The sequence below is a fragment of the Solanum verrucosum genome, unplaced genomic scaffold (genome assembly GCF_900185275.1).
Source record: "Solanum verrucosum unplaced genomic scaffold, falcon-dt-bn FXZP01000351.1, whole genome shotgun sequence".
Taxonomy (NCBI): domain Eukaryota; kingdom Viridiplantae; phylum Streptophyta; class Magnoliopsida; order Solanales; family Solanaceae; genus Solanum; species Solanum verrucosum.
The window spans coordinates 490,705-513,340 of NW_026019958.1; the positions used below are offsets into that span (position 1 = coordinate 490,705).

The following is a 22,636-nucleotide window of genomic DNA, read 5'->3' on the forward strand; positions in this document are numbered from 1 at the left end:
TACAGGAAAATAATGCAATCAACTCAAGAAAAAGATAGTAATTTACTTGTTCACATCTAATTATTACTTGGCTATTAAGATAAATCAACTAAGATCAGATTCTTTTACAACAAAAAAATTATACCTTCATTTTTTTTAATCATATTTTAAGGATGAATTTACTAATTAAGAAGTGCATAACGGATGTGCAAAAAGTATAAGTTTTGTTTTTTTGAGTTAATAAGTTGGGGTGAGGCAGTGGGCTGCTTAAAATTTATCGTCACAATAGTAAAAATTTTGATTAAATTATATTGAAATTAGATTTTTTTTTAAAGATACTTAAGAGGCGATAAAGCCTATTAAGACACCAATAAATTAAAAGACCCTAAAAAACAAATCAACATAAAATAAAAACTTATGACAACAAAGAAAATGAAAAGACTTTAAGGGTAGTTTTGTACTTATTTAATCTAATGCAAGTGTTAAAATGCTATGTATTACTACTACCTAGAATTCCTTGGTATTAGTAAAACACAACTTAATACACAATAGAGAAGCATTAGTTATACATGGCATGAAAAAGTGTACCAAACAAAGTATTGCTAATACACACATCTAATGCATGCATTATATTCCTAATACACTCTACCAAACGACCCATTAAGTCGCAAGCTATTACAACAATTTTTAGTAGTGACTATTATATTGATTGATAAATTTATTTCCAAAATTGCCCGGTCTACCCTTTTAGCATATACTTTTATGGGAAAATTGTACATAAAGGCAAATTATTAATTCAAATTAAATGGTATAACCACACTTTGATTTAATTGTGCCCTGTTAGCAAACTGTTTGTCAGTCGCCTCTCTCCCTCAAACTCTCGCTCGCCACTCTCTCTCTCTCGCTATTCTCTCTCGCTTTTTACAAACAAAAATGTATAAATTGTGTTTCTGTTTGTATAAAGCGAGAGAAAACTGTATATACACATGCAAATATATATCTTTGTCCTATACACTTATAATTATACAATACAAATATTCCCTTGTCCAGTTCTCTTTTGCCTTTCTCTCTTTCTCGCTTTATACAAACACAGATTATACAAAATACAATGTATAATTTATGTTTGTAGAAAGCAAGAGAGAGAACGATATTTGATATACAAACGTTTTATTTCAATTCAATTGTATACAAATTCAAATTTTATGCAGATATACAAACACATAAAATTAAATTGAGAGACTCTCAACGATTTATGCAAACGAGAGGCCGACAACAATTTATACAAATGGCCTGCCAGCGAAATTATACAAATCTAAAGAGGAGCCAACGAATTATACAATTGCTTCTTTTGTATATATGTATAGCGAAATAGCCTAGTCATAGCATGTTTGCTAAGGAGCGTAATTATGCAAACTTTGTTATAGTATACAAATATGAATTTTGTGTTTGCTATATGTGAAAGTTGTTCTATTTTTATTGCCACTAAATCAAATTAAATTTTCACTAAAGATTTCGTGGTTCAATGACTAATTTATTTGCGGCAATAATATATTATTTATTAAATTCATTCAAAATAATTTTAAAAAATCTTTTATACATCGTCCATTTTTATTGCTAGTAGATTTAATTATATTGCCAAAATATTTAGTAGGTTGTAAAAATTAATTGTTTAGTGGCTACTATAATTGCCATTAAATTCGTCCCGAAAATTACTTAGTATGCACTTTGCACTGTTTAATTTTAATAAATGGGCAATGCCCAAATTTTGAATTAAAAAAAAAGAGAAAATTTTACGTATAGCAAATAAAAAATTGCTAATTGTATGCTATAGCAAATTTTATAAAATTACAGTCCGTAGCAAAATTTTAGTTTGCTACGGATGTGTCTTTCTGTTTATTAGCTAGTCAATTTTTTTTTAAATACATTTTGATTGTTTAAAAAGATAAATAAAAAGGCGTTAATTTCGGTTAGAAAAAAAAGGAAAAAAATCACTGAAGTCACGCACGTTCTGTTCCATTTGAATTCCCTTCCTTCTTCGTCGTCTTCAACAGTAAGAACTCCATTGTAACTCAATTCAGAAAATCGATCAAGCTATTGACGGTACTATACAAACAATCGAGAGCATTGGACTGTGGAGATAGCAACATGAGGTAATTTCATGATGAAAATATACTTTGATTTTGCTTTTTTTGGTCGAAGATGGTGTTCAACATGTATTCAAAATCAGATTTCCTTTTTAACTATCATCAATATAAGTTGAATGTTTATTGAGAGGTGTATATTTTGTTCGAAATAGAGTTTAACACTTATGATTTGTATAGTTAATTTGTAATCTAGAAAAATTTGTGATCTGGAAATTTTCTGGATGAAATTGTTGATTATTTTGAATTTGTGATCGGAGATTCGCTCATTTCACAGTAATATTTGTGTTCGAATCTGTATATTTGCTTAGAGTTATACGTATAGGTTTTTAAATATGATTCAGTAAGATATGTATAATTCATATATGAAACTATTATGTGTATGTTTTATACAATGCATCTTCATCATGATTTTGGATATATGATTGTTATACAAATGCAAAAATTTGTACTCTGTGAAAGTAACAATAACACTGCACTTGTATGAAATTGTATAATTGTGTATAAAGTTTTAATTTGTGTATATAATTATTTATATATAAATGTATATGCAGAATGTGTATTTAATGGGAATATGTATATATGTGAATAACTGAAGTTGCTAGAATTTGTATAAATATATGTTCTGTTTGTTGTTGAAATTCTTAATCGTATAAATGTATATGTATATATAACTTTTTTTTTTATACAGAAAATTTGAAAATGGCTTCATTAGCTATTTTGATTATGTATTCCAGTATATGGGACAATGACAATTGTTATGTTGATTATACAATTGAGGGGGTGATTTCTAAAGAAAGTTCATCGTATAAGGAGTTGTATAATGTTATTGCAATATAACTCAGTGTTGATACAAATGTGATTAAGCTGAAAATTGAGTATAAGGTTAAAGAAAGCAAAATGCCAACGTTGATTCACAACGACATGGGTGTTAGAGTGTATATCATGCTTAAAAAGGTTGCAGATGACTTCAACAAGTATCCAATTTGTATAAGCAAAATGGATAATAGTAGCAATATCACTGAACTATGTGAAATTCAAATCAGGAGAATGATATGGTTACATCAATTTGTAATGATGGTATTGCTGATTTTGAGACTAGGCAGCTGTCAATTGCTGAATCGGTTGAGCCACTTTGTGTCTTGGGGTCAGGGAGCTGCGATGAAGTCATTGCAGATCCTTGTAATAAGTACGTGGAGATTGGCCAAGTGTATAAGAACAAAGCCACTTTGAAATCTGTGATGAAAAATTATGCAATTGAAAATAAAGTTCAATATAGAACTGTGAGGTCAAATGCAATCAAGTAACTAGTTTATACAAACAAATACATTAATGTATATGGTGTTTTAGTTATTTGTATATTGATATGTTGTGATTTATTTGCTGATGAAGTTATACGCTGAAATGTATTTCTGATGAATGTGAGTGGTTGATGAAAGCATCAAATATCAACAAGTCTGGAATGTTTAGGATCCGAGCATTTAATACAGATCATACTTTTCCTTTGAAGGATAAAGTGTATTCACAAAAACATGCGACAAACATGCTGATTGGTGGTATTGTTAAGCCTAAGCTTGTTGATCACAAGAGAAAATATACACCTTCTGATATTCGGAGTGATGTAAAGATATATTTGGGAGTTGATGTAAATTACTCGTTGGCTTGGAGTGCTAAACAAAAGGCTCTGATTTCATTCAGGGGTACCACATTTGCATCTTACAACAAACTTCTAGCATACTTGTATATGATGGATAATACATATCCAGGCTCGCATATACGTCTAAAGAAAACAAACAAAAATGAGTTCTTGTATCTTTTTGTTGCGTTGAATAATTGTATACAAGGCTTTGATCGTTGCAGGCCTGTCATAGTTGTTGATGGAAGTCACCTAAGAGGACCGTATAATGGAACATTTGTGGCTTCAAGTACAATGGATGGAGCATGTATGTTTCATTGTGTTTTTTAATGTATATTTTTTATTTTACTATTTACGCTCCAAAACAGACATTGCAACAAATAGATGTTTCAAATCAAACGAGAAATGGAACCTTGATGAACTACTTGAAATGTATAAAGACATAAATAATCTTTATAAGACTTAACATTTATTGATATATATCTATTACTATGTAAACAGTAAATTTTGTTGTACTAGACTCTGAACCGAATGATGTCACATAAGGCGATGTGTTGAATGGGCCTGGACGCCTTTTCCTATGAATTGGTAATGGTGTATGCTCGTCCACAGCTAAAAAAGGATGTAACACCATGCTTCTTTCTAGATTAATGTTTGGCTGGTCATCATGTACCATCTGAAGAGGTGCTGGACACATTAAAACTTCTTCAACAACTAACTCATTGACATTGGATGATCCTGCTTTGTTTGTATCTGTAAATTCTTCTTTTTCCATCTTTTCAGTTTGATCGTGTATAACATTCAATAAATCCTGTTGTTATATAACAATAAACAAAATGTATAAACAAAATATATGACAAGAACATACAAATGATCCGATTATATACAATTATAAAGTAAAATTTATAAAGATAAAAATATGACAAGAACATACAAAAGATGAATTGTTGAAGTCTGTTTGATCATCCATGAATTGGGATCCCTCTTTGACCACTTTAATTGGAACATCTTCACAATTCTCCTTCTATGTATAATAGATGTAATATAAAAATATACTTATATATTATAAAAATACAAAAAAAAGCTATTGACGAATTCAAACCTCAGAATTATTTTGAACCTCAAGAATATTAGAAGTGTTCTGAACCTCAAAATTGATTGGAACTGCAAAATTGTTGTGACCCTACAGCAAATATAACTTTGTATATTAATAATAATTATTTCAACATTATTATACAGTTTGTTACAAATTGAATATTGCTATTAAATTATACAATAGATAAGTATACATATGTTGGACAGTTACTTAATTGTATATGTATAATGATCATATCTTTACACATACATGTATATGTATATGTATGTTATTTGTTTGGAAATATTTTAACTGTATATGTATGTTATTTGTTTGGAAATATTTTAACTGTATATGTATGTTAGTTTATTTGTATATAACAATTGATAATGTTGTTTATAACACAAAAGTAATAAATTACCTGTGGCTCGGGATTACTGAATTATTGAACTAAAGGGCTAAATGCAGGTTGTCGAGCTGAAGAGTGTAAATTTGACTGGTGAATACTAACTTCTGGAGTAGATGATGGGACTGTTACTCGAACAACCTTCTGCAGAATTTTTAAGAAAACATACATTATATACAAAATGCCATAAAAGTTTAAATAATGAACAAGATAAATAGGTCCTCTTGATCATTTAGATCATTAAAAACAGATTGACAGTTCAATTCAGAAGGTAAATGTTAAGAAGGTTCTTTGGATTGAACGACATCGACTGACACTTTATCTGTAACTTCTACACCATCACCCTAGAAGAAAAATATTAAATGTATATTTATCACAATTATGTATAATATATATGTATTGATCTATATTAACAAACCTTATCTTCCGCATTCTTTGATTTGATAGAATCCAACACATCTTTGAAGTTGTTTTCAATGAAGTTCCTTAAATCAGTAAACTGTTTCTCCATCTGAAATTGGACATATATAAGTAACTTTAACGCATGCTATACAAATTAAAAAGAATTTTAATAAATAAAAACAATTAAAAAAATAAATACCAAGAGTTTGAATTGATCAAACTCATCACACGATATACTGAAATCATGTGACTTGCTGGTGGATGGTATTTCGAAAGCAACACTTGATTTAATCTCAATATTTGCTTAATGCCTGTATAGGATGGAACATTAGCATGTTTTTTGGCCTGCCTTTTTGGAAGTGGTGACTTAGGTCTTTTTGCAACATTGGCACGTCGGGTAGACTTTCTTAAACAAGGCTGCTTTGAAATGACCCTAGGTGTTGTCTTGTTCTGAATAGGAGTGACTATCTGCCTTGATTTCTTCTTAGGAGGCGACAAACAAGTATCAACTTTTTCTTTTCCCTTGTTATTTATTGGACATGGAGGATCCTGAAAATCATCGTCCGAAGCATTTGCAGCTGTTGTTTCTGTTGGAGATGGATCTGATTGAACATACATAGGAGGTAATTCAAGAATCTTGAGTTCCATTGGAGTTGAAGTTATATTGTTAAAAACAAGCTGCAAAATATAGACATGTTCATATTAACATATTCATATACAAAATGTTTTCTTAATCAAATGTAAAAACATATATACAGTTTATATATATATATATATATATATATATATATATATATATATATATAAACATATACATTAGACAAACTTATATGTATAATTATACAGTTTATAAGCTTATATATACAAATGGGCTTATGTTTATACAGTTCACATACTCATAGGTATATTTATACATTGTCAAAAACTTGTATAAATAATAATACATGGAGCACATTTATACATATAGTTTTCTATAGCACAAACTGATACATATATTTATACATTTACATATTTATACAGTTATATTTATACTATATTATACATATAATTGTACAGTGCGTACCGGATTGTTGTCGTCTTTGAACATGCCCTTAGCAAAATAGCTTAGACGAGGAAAATTTTTTTTTGTCTTCCAGTTAAATATCCTAGGGATGTGATGAGATACCTTAACAACAATTTCCTCATCAAAATTCGAACAACATTCATAAAATCACACTTGCAAAGAAAGTGGGAAACCATACAACCTGAAATACTTCCCATCGTGTTTGATCTTAGTGTGCAAATGCAGAATCAGAAGGTCAAAAGCCTTTTTACCCCATGGGTAGTCAATGTATCTGCCCGATTCAGTCAAATCAAAGTCTTTCCTATCAATAACAGTAGTGGTTGGTTCTTCGGAAAGGATGAATGAATGTATATAGAACAATATAGCAAACTTCACCGCATCATCATCATTATCCTCCCAAACGTTATTATTAAACTTTTCAACCAACTGACTCTTGGTGATAGCTTTTTCGACTGAAAAATACTGAAGAATAATTCTGTTTGATTCTTTGATATTAAAGATAAAATCCTTCTCATTGTCTGAACATTTTAACCCAGATATTATAGCAAAGTCACGAATGGTGAATCGCAAAGTGGTGCCATTCACATGTATCAGGATTGCATCTTTTGAGCTACCCTCAATTTCTCTCAAAAATATGCACCTAATCAGTTGTGCTTGAACATGACACCTATGAATGCTAGATAATTGGGCAAAACATGTTGTTCCACAACATTCTTTATACTGTGAACTAGTAAGCTTTGTAGCTAACACTTTCATTACTTCAATATTTGTGTAACACTGCATGTGAGGTATGCGTGTTGGTTCTCTTTTTCCTAAAAACTTAACAGCCTGAAAAAAATGCATATACAATTTTACTAAAATACACATGTATACATAATTAAGACATAAGTACATATATCAAAATGTATGAAATAGCTTTTAAATGAAAATAACATATACAAGTTTTATAAAGAAAAAATACATTATACAAACTAATTTCAATGGTATATATAGATAAATTGTTGTACCGCTACGAATATAATAACTATTGATATTATATTTATACAAATAAATTCAAATGTATAATTGTTTACATTGTATGTATAGTGAAATACAAACCATTTATGTATGTGTATAAGTTTGTGGAATTGTATATGTCTAAAGGAACATTATACAAAAAGTATCCTTATACAAATGAAAAAACTTATACATAAAACAATCCACAAAACTGTATGAAATGCATAGATATATATATAGAAGTTGTTGTGACACTACTAATACAATAACTATTAAATATTATACATTATACAACCAATTTCAAATGTATAATTGTTTACCTTGTATGTATAGTTAAATAGTTCTATTTTATACATTTAACTTTGGATATTAACATAGTGACTATATAAAACTGTATAAACAAACAGATAGAAGACATGAATCAACACAGAAAATATAAGAAAAATATAAAATTGTAACATATAAAAAAATAATGATTATACAAATACCTCATCATGCTCCAATAAGCCAGAAACAACGACTTCCTTTCTTTTAGCATTCTCATCTGTATAATTAGTTGTTTTTCTTTCCTTTTTTTACTTGACGCAACAGCAGACTGATCTTTCTTACCTCCCTCCACAATTTTGATGTTGGATTGCTTCGATTTTGCACTCTTTTCCTCCAATCTGATTGGGCCATTTTTCAATTTGGATTTGATCTCTTGCATTGCATTGGATTTTGACATTGAACCTGCAACCTCCCCAAAATCCTGAGTTAAACCCAAGGAAAACGATGGACGTTCAACACTATTTTCGACATGCAAGGGTATACCTCTTGTGAATCTTTTAGATGGAGACTGTGCATCTATTGTTTGAATGAAAACTCTATATGAATTATGAACTGATGTGAGAAATAGCTTGAAAAAACTGAAAAAATAGACAAAAATTTAAATTAATCAATAGAGATAAGTTTTGGCGATACCTGAAAATTTTAAAGGGATTTTGAAACCGCGATTGAGAAAGTGCTGGTGGAGATTTGAAATTTCAAACTGATTTTGGGGAGAAAATTTGGGAGAAATTGCAGGAAATAAGAGATATAAACGAGAAGAAGAGATTGTATAAAAGGAATAACGTCAGTTTTTTTTTACTTATACAAATCGGTGGGGCCCATTAATAGCAAACTGACTGAGACTTTGCTCCTTAAAGGAAATAAATGAAACGGTAGCTACTTTATTTATTTAACATTAATAGTTTGTCATTATGTACAATTATCCCAAAAATAAATACTACATAAATGAGCCATAAAATCTAAAATAATTACAAGTTCATAATTATACCCAAAGTAATTCCTGAAATACCCATTCTCTCATAAATAATTATAGCATATACCCCCCATTCATTAAAGCTAACAAATTTCGCTTAACTGATACTAAATAAGTATCATATACTGCATTCGTATCATTAAGGCTAACTGATAATTTCACTTAACTTAATACTAAATCAGTATATATAAATAGAAAGTTTCATGAATTTAGCATTTTGCCCTCTCGTTATTGGCCCCGAGTGGTCTTTAGTTGAGTTTTGTAAGTTGGTTTAGAATTTTAAGTTTAAGATTTAGAATTTGGTGAGTTTTGAGTTTGGAAGGCTAAAGTGGTTAAGAAAGTGGTTTTTGGTGTCTTTTGGAGTTTCGAGTGTTGGAGTGAAATTTCGTCGATTTCATCAGCCCCGAGATGTGTAATTTGATATATGTGAGTTGTCGGTTTCAGATCCGGAGTCCTTTTGATGATTTGAGGTCCTAAGTTGTGAAATTGTGGAAATTCGACCTATGGGTTGACTTTAGTCAATATTTGGGGTTTGGATGCTCGGATTAGAATTTCGAGAGTTTCGTTGGATTCATGGTTTTAAGCCTAGGCGAGGTCTGGGTTGATTTTTGGGAAGTCCCGAGCTTGTTTTAGCCTTTTTAGGCGTTGAGTTAGCTTTTTGTGATTTCACGAATATCAGTTCAAGGAGACCTCAGATTCGTGTTTTGACTGTTCCATTGAGTCCAAAATGTCGAGTATAGTTGATTTGCATATATGGTTTGTGTGTACGAGGTTCTGAATGAATCTCGAGGGTCCTTTCGATATTTTAAGAGTTGGCTGATTTTTTTTAGTGTATGCTGGCCTCGCTTTTTCCAAGGTCAAACCGCTTAAGAAAACCTTCACGAAAGTGGGGTTCACTTAAGAGAACCGGAGGTCGTTTTGCGAAGTCCGCTTAAGCGAACTTGAGTCCTCTTTTACGGCATCAGAGAGGGTTTTGGATTTGAAATTTTGGGGTTTTAACCCCATTTTCTATTTTTGAGCTTGGAAAACTCTTGGAGGCTATTTTCAAAAGGGTTTCTTGTGCTAAAGCTATTATGATCGTAAAACTTCATTTCCTTTGACTATTTATGGATTGTAACATCAAAATTTGAGATTTTAATTTGTGAATGACAAGGTTTTTCAAGAACTTAAATTCTAAATTATTGTCACGCTTCGAGCTTACACCCCGAACGTAACTGAAACTCCAAAACCATTGCTAGTCCCCAAGCGAACCTTTGGCCTAGCTCTGTACTCAATGGAAGACTTTCTCACAAATAGATGAACTCAAAAAGCAAAACTTTACTCATAGTCTGAAAAGAAATTACTCATAAATGTATTAAAACATTCACTGCCTTAAGAAGGTCACTCAAGTCTTAAACATTAACAATATAATGGAAAAGACTCCTCAAAACACTACAGTCTATGAAGCCTCTATAACTGTGATGGACGTCAGGACAAGACCCACGGTATCCTAATAAGATAAAATTGAAAATAAAAGTGGAATCCTCTGGAAGCAAGGAGGCTCACCAAAGCTAACTCAAATTGTAAGTGGTATCAACGAAGCACCTGTTGATTACCCTCAATACATGTATCTGCATTATGAAAATATGCAGGCTAAATGACGTCAGTACATTGAATGTACGAGCATGTAAGGGGAACACTGAACATAACTTGCATGCTTGAAACGATAAAAAGGAAACCATACTTACCTCACCTCAACTCAACTCAACTCAATAGTACTCAACTCAGTTCAAAAATACTCAAATAATTATAAAGCAGCAATAAAGGATGCAATATAAAGAAAGCTTTTAAAAAAGTAAATAACAATTCAAAGTGTTTAAAAATACAATAATAACTCTTTTCTCTTCTTTGGGAGATTTTCTAACCAACAACCATTACTATAAGCTATGTCATGATACACGTCTCTCCCACGTTGCCAGAACTGTCCTATACCTTTCCAGAGTATAAGACATCCTCAACTAAGTGGATCCACTAAGCTATGCTTAAAAACAATAAAGAATCATCTAAAAAGTATAAGTATTTACCCATGTTGGCGCGCATACATGGTTTATGAGGACTTTGAGTTGTCTGAACTCGTCCCCTTATCGGTTCTCAATACTACTCCCAATAATATAACTCATGCTCATATGCTAAAAAACTCCTCATGAACTCATTTGAAAATCAAGATTTCCTCTCATTTTAAATGTAAAAGTATTTACTCTTGGGAATACTTATTTCCCATATATTCATTTTGAAAAATGAAACTCAACTTTCCTCATCCTTACACTCAAGTACTCAAGTATTAAAACAAGTTTTAAAAGTTTGCAAAAGACTTCTCAAAATGACTCAAAGAACTCCTCAAACTTTACTCTTAACTCTATCTTGAATTTGAAGTGAATTCAAGAGTTATGATTTATGATATATATGATCTATTGATAATTAATGGAGGTTTAAATAGTTAGGATTAGGAAGGGAATGAAAGTTCGACTCGAAGGAACAAGTACGGAACGAGAATGAAGAAGAAAAGTGATCGGACACTTTGGGGTACAGGGGAGGCGGGACGCGCTAGAACTCCAATTGCATGGGGTCATTTCTGGCATACTGCTGGCACCCCACGCTAGCCTTCCCCAGAACATTTCGATGAATTTTTCTTCTCGATTTCGATTCTAATTCACCTAGAATCGATTGTTTTCCTCAAAATTACCTTAGATTCGTAAACCCAACATAAGTAAATGAAAATCAAATCAAAATCCCTAAAGAACAACCCTCAAACACAACTCTCATCTCAAGAACTTAACACAACTCCATATTCAAAAATGATGCAACAAAATCTCAAAGAAACTTTGATAAGTGCTAACGCTCCCAGATATTTTGATGATCTCCTCACAAGTGCAGGGACCTGATCCTCTGCAGAATATGCTCATCCAGTGTCATATGTTGTACAACTGTAAAACTATATGCGTCAGAAAGTTGGTGAAGTCGCAGTGTACTTCACCAATAAGAAGCGATTGGGTTGTTTGTACAATGGATAATAATTCTTCATGACTAATATATTCAAAAACACAATCAACAAATCATTCATTCATTCAAAGAGAGATACTTCAAGCTTCAAAATAGCAGGGACCTGATTGATTGCTTCAAGTGCTTCTTGTACCAGTTGTTACTTTGTTTGCTTGTAATCGTGCTTATATTGTAGGAAGGTGAAACCATCTTCGAGATGAACTCAAGATTCACTGCTATAACCAATGAGCTGAGATGTCTTGGTGAACTTATTCCTTTGAGCAAACAGGTTCGAAAGATTTTCAAAGTGCTTCCCAAGTCTTGGGAAAGCAAGGTGAATGTTATAAATGAAGCAAAAGATTTGAAGACACTTGCCATGGATGAACTGATTGGCAATCTTCAAACATATGAACTCAACAAGCAACAGGGAACGACCGTAAAGGAAGGAAAGAAGGAGAAATCCAATGCTTTGAAAACTTCTCAAAATGATGTGACTGAGGAGGATGAAATGGCCTATGTCACAAGACGGTTTCAGAAAATCATCAGTAGGCATGGAGGTTTTCAAAAGAAAGCTTCGACTAGCAGAGCTGCAAATACAAATGATCTTTTTCATAAATATGGCAAACCTGGTCACTTTATGAGGGATTGCCCTAGACAGACGCAGGAAATTCAGGATTTCAGACCTCGTAGAAGGGACCAGGTCTCAGACTATGCCAAAAGGAAAGCTCATGCTGATCAACTGGTGAAGAAAACTCTGGCAGTGTGAGGTAACGCACCAAGTGAGTCTGAAGAAGGGATAGACAGTTTGGAGGATGTCTCAATGATGGTTGTAGAAGATGATGAGACGATCTACAACTCCATTTTTTCTCTAATGGCAAAATCTGACGATGGAGAGGATTTAAATGAGGGTAAATCTTCCTGATCTAAAAAATGATCTAGATATTCCTCCTATCAATAGATTGAGAAAACTTGTCGCTCTATTGATTGACTTTGTTGATGAACTAACCTCTAAAAACCTGACTACAAATGAAATGTTGAGTCTGTATGAGAATGAAAACTCAACTCTTAACTCTCAAATGTCTGAACTGAGCGTCAGGATACGTATCCTTGAGACTGAGAGTCAGGAACCCAATGAGGGACCTGGTACCTCTAAAGGTAGGAAGTGAAAACTCAGTAACTTTGAGGTTGAACTAGAAGAGAAACTTAAGGCCTCTGAGTCTAAGTTAACTATCTCCCTAGAAAGAAATTCTTAAAAAATGAAGGACTTAAGTAAGATCAAAGAAGAACTGAACCACTCTCTCAAGTGGACTGACTCTTCTAAGATCCTCACTAACTTAGCAAGCCAACAGTTCAACAACAGGAAGGGGCTAGGTTGTAGACAGATAGAGCCTCCTTACAATCCATACAATAAATATGTGTCAGTCTCATATAACCTTTTGTGTACCCACTGTGGCAAAAATGGTCATCTAAAAGAGAAGTGTGAGAAGTTAATGAGAGTAAAAGAAAGTCAGGAGAAACTTATTAAGTCAAGAAAAGTTGTTAAGAAAAAGAAAAGGGTACCTGGTCCTAGCTACCATTTTAGCAAGAATACTTTACCACCATGGACAAGAAGGTTTCTCATTAAGCCTTTTGACAGTTTTTGGGTATTCCAACTGAAGTGGGTTCCTAAGTCTAATAAGTGATTCTCGTGCAGAAGAGAGGGAGCAATCAATGCTGGTACATGGATAGTGGATGCTTAAGGCATATGACTGGATACACTCTAAACTTCCTCTCTTTGGAAGCACACCAACCTGGTGGTGTGTCATTTGGCGGTGGAAAGAAAGGTTTTATCCTTGGTATTGGCAAGATAAGAAGAATAATAGATCACTCCATAGACAGTATACACTATGTGGATGGTCTGAAGTTCAATCTCTTAAGTGTATCTCAAATTTGTGACAAGGGAAAGGAAGTCAAATTCATGTCTGTCCTAACCTTGAAGTCATAATTCAAATTCAAGGTAGAGTTAAGAGTTAAATCTTGAGAGTTCTTTCGAACATTTTGAGAAAGTCCCTTTGAGTCGTTTTGAGGAGTCTTCTATAACTTCTAATAACTTGTTTCAAGACTCGAGCAACTGAGTATAAGAATGAGGAGAATGTATTCATGAGTCTACCTTATCATCATGAGACCATTCATATCATGAACCATAACTCTTGAATTCATAATTCACATTCAAGAGAGAGTTAAGAGTAGAGTTCAAGAAAGTTTTTGAGTTCAATTGTGAATCCTTTGAGATCAACTATCGATTTGAACTAAGTTTTGAGCAAGTAAGTATGAGAATGAGAAGAGTCGTATATATGAATTTCATATTGTTATTTAAACCTTTGAGTCGAGTCGTTCATGCCTATAAGTTCCGCATGAACTTCATAAGTTGAGTATCTTTGAGAGGAGTCGTATCTTCAAGTTCTAAGTCTTGAGTATTGAATTCCTAATCCCTTTTTTTAGATTTTATTCCTAATCATGGGACTATTACATAATACCCATGGAGTCCTTGAGTTGAGTAGTTCATACCCATAACTCCGCATGAACCCTATAAGTCGAGCAGTCTTAAGATGAGAAGTTCTTTGAGTCCTTGAGTTGAGTAGTTTATGCTCATAATTCCGCATGAACCCTCTGAGTCGAGCATTCTTGAAATGAGTAGTATCATTAAAGTTCTTGAGTTCCGAGTATTGAGTTCTATCTATAGTTATTGAAAACCTTGAATTGAGTCGTTCAGGTCCATAATTCGGCATGAACCCTATTTTAAGAAGTCTTTTTACAAATTGTTTTAAAACTTATTTTAAAGACTTGAGAATTGAATTGAGTAAGAGTAAAAGTGAAGTTCATTTTCTTCAAAAGAGTATATGGGAACTAAGTATTCCCAAAGAGTAAATGTTTTCACATTTAAGTAAGAGACGAAACACCGATTTTCAAGAGAGCCTTTGAGCTAGTTTTTGAGTAATTATCTCAAACCACAGAAAGAGTTATGTTTTTAAGCATATGAGCTAGTTACATTTTGGGAGTAGTATTGAGCATCGATATGGGGACGAGTTTGAGTTCAGATATTTCAAAGTCTCCATAAACCATGTAGCCAGCATGGGTAGAAAAGGGTCATACTTTTTAGATGATTCCTTAATGCTTTTTAGCATAGACTAGTGGATCCACTTATTAGTTAGGCTCTATACCCTCGGCAAGGTATAGGACGGTCCTGGCAGCGTGCGGCAAGACGTTGTATCGTCACATAACCCATAGTGATGGTTGTCGGTTAGAGAAACTCCCACAAAGATATTTTGTATTCTTTAATAGACATAGATATTTTGTATTCTTTAATACGCAGAGATATTTTGTATTATTTAATACACAGAGATATTTTGTATTCTTTAATACACAGAGATATTTTGTATTTTTATATACAAACAGAGTTTATATTGTATCCTTGCATACAAACTAAGTTACTATTAAATTTTTCAATACATTGAGTTACTTTCTACTGTTTTAAAAGCTTTCCATATATTGCATTTGTATTGTTGCTTTTATATTGAGTTGAGTATCCAGAGTTGAGTATTCAGAGTTAAGTATCCAGAGTCGAGTATCTTATAATTGAGTTGAGCCTTATTTCACTGAGTTGAATATCTTATTGTTGAGTTGAGCCTTATTTCACTGAGTTGAATATCTTATCTTTGAGTTGAGTATCTTATTATTGAGTTGAGTTTAGTTGAGTGAGTTAATTAGTGAAATAAATACTCGTATGGCATAACAATAAATAAATATACAATAATATCATATGAAATTTTCTGCTCTACAATTATCATTTCTAGGGAAAAAAGTTAAGTACCTATCATTTTCCATGAAATTAAAGTGTTCCACAAATATTTTTTATAGAAAAAATATTAAAAACGAAACAAATAGAAGTTCAATACTCACTTTTTTTTTTTTTGGAAAATACTCACCAATGCGATGCATTCTGAAATTCGCCGTAAACAGAACATAACTTTTTTATAAAACAAATCCTCACAACTTTCTGAAAATAGAAAAAGAAAAACTCGTAGACAAAAGTGCAAAAATAAAGTTGAATTTTGTGACCTTCAAGATTTCATCGTGAATTTGTTTTGAGTATTAGTGTATATTTGTTTATTGAAATGTAATATCATATGAGTATTTGTTTAACTAATTAAGTTTGTCCTTAATTTTATTTATTTATTGTGGAGTTTATGTTTACCTGGTATAAAAAGTAATTTTCATATACATATACAAACACAATTTTCATAGACACAGACACCTGATTTATATAAATTGCCGTGATTTATACAAATCAGATACTTGCGATTTTATATAATATAAATTTATTTTTCCTATTGAACCAACAGGTTATAGGATCTCTAGTTGGAGGTTGCATTTGTATTGTTGCTTTATATTGAGTTGAGTATCCAGAGTTGAGTATTCAGAGTTAAGTATCCAGAGTTGAGTACCCAGAGTCGAGTATTTTATAATTGAGTTGAGCCTTATTTTACTGAGTTGAATATCTTATTGTTGAGTTGAGCCTTATTTCACTGAGTTGAATATCTTATCTTTGAGTTGAGTATCTTATTCTTGAGTTGAGTTTAGTTGAGTGAGTTAAGAGATAAGTATGTTTCCTATTTATCAAGTTCAAACTTATGTTATGGTTTAGAATTTCCCTTACATGCTCGTACATTTCATGTACTGAGCCGTTTGGCCTGCATTGTTTCATGATGCAGATACAGGTATTCAGGATCATCAACAGGCGGTTTGTTGATACCATATGCAGTTCGAGTTAGCTATGGTGAGCCTCCTTGCTTCCGGAGGGTTCCACTTGTACTTTCAGTTATATCAGTTGTTAGGATGCCGTGGGTCTTGTCTCGACTTCCATCTTTGCCAATTAGAGGCTTCATAGATAGATAGTAGAGTTTCAGAAGTCTATTCATTTATTTTGTTAAATGTTTTAAAGACTTGAGTTGCCTATTTTTGGCTAGTTGAATATATTTTTTTTATTCAGAGTTAATCATTTCAGTTTTTAAGTTTTTGCATGCTTGAGTTTAGTCTTTCGCTTGTAGTCAACCAGGATGAGGGTTCGCTTGGGGACCAGCAACGATCCTCGGGTGTCGATCACGTCCAGGGTGTAGGTTCAGATCGTGACAAGAACACAGAGTGTCCCAGGCTTCCATTCCTCCTGGCCAACATTACCAGAGAGTTGTTTAATACCCTATAGTATTCAACGCATTCAACCAAGGTTTTCACAACATGTTCATGAACTTTTGTGTTATGTCAAGAGCTTCTAGTTGCATGATCACCGAATACACTGTGTTTTGAACTTGTGTAGGCAGCAACTGGAAAATATCATATATATATAAACCTACCAAAATACCAAACACATGAACAAAGATGTCAATTACTAATTTCTGAAAAGCATGTACAATAGCAAGATATGAATAAAGAGTAGTTCTGTGTCCCTTTCAAAACTCTGTTATTGTTATTAATTTTCATCTGGTTTATATTTTCCATCTCTACCATATGTTAGTAGCGCATCTGATTTTATACAATTGTCAAGACCTATAATGTCATCTTCGTTTAACGTGTTACTTGATAAGAACCAAGATGTCTACAGCTCTTTCATATGAAAACTTTTCCCTATTAATTACTGTTATGTATTTGAACTATTTCTTCCTGCTCTAAAAGGCCACCCACCATTCAAACATCCATCTGCTAGATAGCAGTGTGAATTTTTATCTGGAAAAAATAGGGAGGGGGAGATGAATTCTAATCAGCTAATGACAGTGAATGGTGCAATTGAAATTTAACAGATGCTTTAGCAAAAGTAGTCACCTTGGGGATGGTAACTTAACATATTAATATCTCAACTCCTCAGTATGATGATAATATACTTTAGAAAATCATACCTAGATGGTGCATAGGGATTTGAGGTGTCATTTTGCACAACTTCTAAGGCAGGAAAGGAGAACTTTTGAAATTTCCTATTGAAATTTTAATTTGTCCCTTCAATTTGGGACACCTTAAACTCCATTACGAACATGCAAGTAAAAAATTTCACAATAAACTAATCAAAAATTAAAAAATCATCAAAGATTTGGAATCAAATTTCCCAACAGATCTATATTTAGTAGAGACGAAAATCAGAAAAAAGAGAGGTGAGAAGATTAAAACGATCAAAATCTTGAAGGAGAAAATCAGAAATTTTACCATTACCACAAATAGTACTCATAGATTTTTTACTATGGCGAAAGATGCACATAAAAGATTAAGAAACACTCATCATCTTAGATCTAGAAAGAGAGTGAGTTGAAAGGGACTGAAAGAGAGATAAACCTTTTGAAGCAAAATCAATTTCACCTTGTCATACGTGGAGGTGAGGAGTCTTTCCAGCTATTTTATAGCCAATCAAATAGGTTAGAAAGGGCCAAAATAATAAGCCCTTATTGTACATGTTTGGCTGTTGTTGGTATAAATGAGCAACTTTTGTAATGGTAAGGATATGTATGAGCCACTTTTATAATGATAAAAATATATATTAATCACTTTTATAACGAGGCGTATATCAGTGCTAAATTACAAAGTTGAGGAATATATGATGACCTTTTTCTTTTATTTTTTGTGTTAATACTAGAACTAGAATAGAGTTGATGTTCATAACAAATTCTAATGACTAGTAGTAACTTTTTGTTAGAATAAAGTAGCTATATCAAACAAGTGTATTCAATAATATATAAGACGGAAAATGACATTTTTAGTCCCCGAGTTATCGCGTTATTTTAATTTTAATTTCCGTGATATTCGACTAAGCACTTTTGACCTATTTTGTTCAATTAAGCAATGCATATTATTATTTTTTATTTTATGACTAACGGATATCATCAAAATAAACGGACTGATAGAACTGTTAGTAAGGGTATTTTGGGTATTTAAAAATTATGTCTTTTGCAATATACAACTATCGGAAAAACACTACTGTATATATACCGTAAGAAATTAGTTTTTTTTTGCGTATTTATTTATGTCACAATGATATTTATTAACTCAAAGAGCTATGCGTTATTAAGTAGTGGAGAAATAGAAATGACTAATTATTAGGTCCTAGGATTATTGGTAGAAATGATCAATTTAGTGAAGGGAGATTATTATACAATGAAGGTGTTCTTTGCATCGAATTTTAATTTACTTAGTAAAATAATAACCTTTACTCCATAATTTGTAATTTATGGTCTCAGACTTGAATATGACTACTTTAGAGAAAAGCTTAAGTCATCTATGATCCCGTAAAGTTATTCGCATAATTCGTTTAAACACTTCAAATAAGGCTTGTACCTATACTTATTCTCCTCAAGTCTTATACTCATATGAGTAAAATCTAAGGCGTATACTCATATGGATGAAATCTATCGAGGATGCTCCTATAATTATATTCTAGCACCCCAGTCATACTAGATACAAACTTTTATAAAACTTTCAAAGACTCAACACCCTTAAATCATTATGAAAGAAATAAAATAAATATGATAGTGCATTACTAATGAGCCATAATATAATTTATTTTTCCTATTGAACCAGCTGGTTATAGGATTTCTAATTGAACCAACAGGTTATAGGATCTCTAGTTGCAGGTTGGCTGCCAAAGTATTTATTAGCTATATTGATTGTTAATTAGTGAGGATGAAAAAAAACCAAAAAAGATATTTATATGGATTATTGACTATTAAAAGTTGAGTAATATGAAGAAAAAAATAAAAGAAAAATGGAAGATAAATCCTTGTTAGCAACTAGTAGTAATATAAAAGGCGAAATCTAAAGAAAAGTATAAGATTCAAATACTTTTAATTTGATAGGTTATGGTCGTTTAAAGTTGACTCAAGTAAAATCTTATATCAAAACTTAATCAGTAAGGAAGCTTTCAACTCAATTTTGTGTTAGGGGATTCAAATATATATGCATTTCACGACATAATATAGGAAAATTGAAAACTTAAAAAGGCACCAATGAACTTATCCAATCTCATCATTCATTTATTATAATATTAGATAATATATAGTTAACGTACATAAAGAGATGGATGAGCTGTTATATATACTCACTCCATTTATTTAGATGAGAATTAATACTACTAATATTTATCAACTCAAAGTGACTGTTGCTAGAGAAGTAAGTATCCCGAAAATTGCTGCGAAAGTTAGACCAACCAAATCCTGAATTAAGTTTCCAATAAGGATGACGGGAGCTACAAGGGTTCCTGTGTTGGGAGTCAAAGTACAATTAGCAATTGGGAGAGGAATCCTTGCAATACATGTATTTCCTGACAAAACACTTGTAGTGGTCATCACTGAAACATTAATAATGCCTTGACTATTTGTGGACGCTTGAGCAATGGTTGTGTTGCCACAAATAATCGTCACATTTACTCCACTGACTCCGGGGCCTGGGACATTACTTCCCGGCACGGAGCAAGACAAACTCCCCAGTATAGTTATATTAACTACTTGCCCACCAACCGGTGGTACAATGGGTGGTACTTGACCAACGGGTGGTACAATCGGTGGTACTTGACCAACCGGTGGTACAATGGGTGGTACTTGACCAACCGGTGGTACAATCGGTGGTACTTGACCAACGGGTGGTCTAATGGGTTGGCCAAGAATGGGACCAAGAATGGGACCAGCAATGGGACCAAGAATGGGACCAGTAATGGGACCAACAAGAGGACCAAGAAAATTGGGAATGGGTAATTGGCCAACACCAATGGGTGGTACTTGACCACCAACGGGTGGTACAATGGGTCTGCCAAGAATGCCACCAAGACCACCAAGAATGCCACCAAGACCGAGTTGAGCATGGGCTAGAGGACTAGTGGTGATGATGGAAAGCAGAATAGTGAGGAAAACAGCACACATTTTTGAACACATGATGATGATTTGATAATATTTTTTTCAATTCAATATCCCCTTTTTATAGTGCCACTTTTTATTTACTCCACCCCTACCTTAACTTACCCCACCCCCAACCTATATAAATGATTAAAAAATGTATTATACGTAGATATATATGTTCCATGCCTAAATAATCGTATTATTAAAGACTTACAACTTGCAATATCTCCCTCATATATATCCTCATCAGTTAGGTTGAAACTCATCAACTTGAAGATCATTGGGACCATAGAAATTAATTAATGAATGTTTGAAAATCAAGAGTGAAAATACAAAAATGAACTAAAAAATAAAATAGTTGGTGACTACTAAAAAATTGTAAATATATTTCAAACAAAAAAAGAATATTGACAAAATCAGATTGTTACATACCAAAGAAAATGACATCATAGAATTAATATTTCTTTTTAATATATATATTTTTTGCAAGCATAGTAAAAATGAAATTCCTGATTATCATAATTTCTTTTTGTTGAAATGAGATAATTATATTAACTATGCTTCATAACAGAAAAAAAAAAACAGTAGAATAGTAACGAACTAAATGAGTAGCATTATATTGTCAATACATGTAGCTAAGTTATTTATACAAATTAAAATTTAAAAAAATTCTAACAAAAGTAGCTAAGTTACTAATACAATTCAAAGTAGAAAAAAAATTCTAGCAAAAATAATCTCTAATTATGCTTGAATTTTTTTTTGTCTACCATCTTGTTTTGCAAGTAGATTCACCACCATATTTTGCTCCATATGTCAAACTCTTTATCATATGCTATCCAATTGAATAAACAATCATAATTATGAAATAAATAAAATATTATACCAATTAAAAAATAATTATATCAAAAGAAAGAAAGAATCTAAACTATATGTAATACATGTAGCTAAGTTATTTTTTAAATTATTAAAAATCATAAATACTCTCACACAATCCATACGGTTAGAATAATAAAGATATATAAGAAAAATTAATCTATAGATTCAAATAAAATGTAATTAAAATAAGTCATACAATTATGACAATTCAAAGCATTAAAGTAAAGTAGTTTTAATCAGTTGAATGTCAAAATATAGACGTGTCTTGTAGTTTTTCTTAAAAATCATATATTAATTATATGATATTTAAAAATAATTATACCATATAATTATATGGTTCTGATTTTGATCAACTTGGGGGTATACATATTGCGTATGGAGATTCTACCTATCAGAAATCGGTACAGAAGGGTAGGTACTACATCAAGGTACTATGTCACTCACAAAACTCGCATTATGTTCTTCTTCTCACTTGATGTAATGACCCGAAAGGTCATTTTGGTAATTTTTCGTGGAAATGACTATTTTGCCCTTTCGGTAGTTGCCCCGAGTCCCATGTTTTGTGGTTGTAAAGTTGGTTTGAGGAAAAGTTGGTAAAAAGTTGAGTTTTTGAGAAGTTGAGTTTTTATGAATTAAAGTTGGTTAAAAAGTGCTTTTTCGAGTCATTTGGAGTTTCGGGACTCGGATCGGATTTCCGTCGATTCCGACAGTTTTAGAATGTCGAAACGGGTCTGTGTGAAGTTACGGAGTCGAATTTGGAGTTGAAACGAAGAATTGAGGTCCTAAGTTGCTAAAGTTGTGAAATTTTGATAAAGAGTTGACTTTGGTCAACATATGA

General features: G+C 32.2%; 2 protein-coding genes across 2 annotated transcripts; one reads left to right on the forward strand and one right to left on the reverse strand.

The window, feature by feature from the left end:
- The first annotated feature begins 3,552 nt into the window (after positions 1 to 3,552).
- LOC125814810 (uncharacterized) lies at positions 3,553 to 4,086 on the forward strand. Its single transcript, XM_049494254.1, has one exon. It carries the CDS (start codon positions 3,553 to 3,555, stop codon positions 4,084 to 4,086), a length of 534 nt encoding a protein of 177 aa, XP_049350211.1.
- A 16,086-nt stretch (positions 4,087 to 20,172) lies between these two features.
- LOC125814811 (SH3 domain-containing protein C23A1.17-like) lies at positions 20,173 to 20,946 on the reverse strand. Its single transcript, XM_049494255.1, has one exon. It carries the CDS (start codon positions 20,944 to 20,946, stop codon positions 20,173 to 20,175), a length of 774 nt encoding a protein of 257 aa, XP_049350212.1.
- Positions 20,947 to 22,636: the final 1,690 nt, after the last annotated feature.

Bases quoted from the DNA above. Each gene is read 5' to 3' on its own strand.
- LOC125814810 (XM_049494254.1), top strand. From the start codon at position 3,553: ATGAAAGCATCAAATATCAACAAGTCTGGAATGTTTAGGATCCGAGCA.
- LOC125814811 (XM_049494255.1), bottom strand. From the start codon at position 20,946: ATGTGTGCTGTTTTCCTCACTATTCTGCTTTCCATCATCACCACTAGT.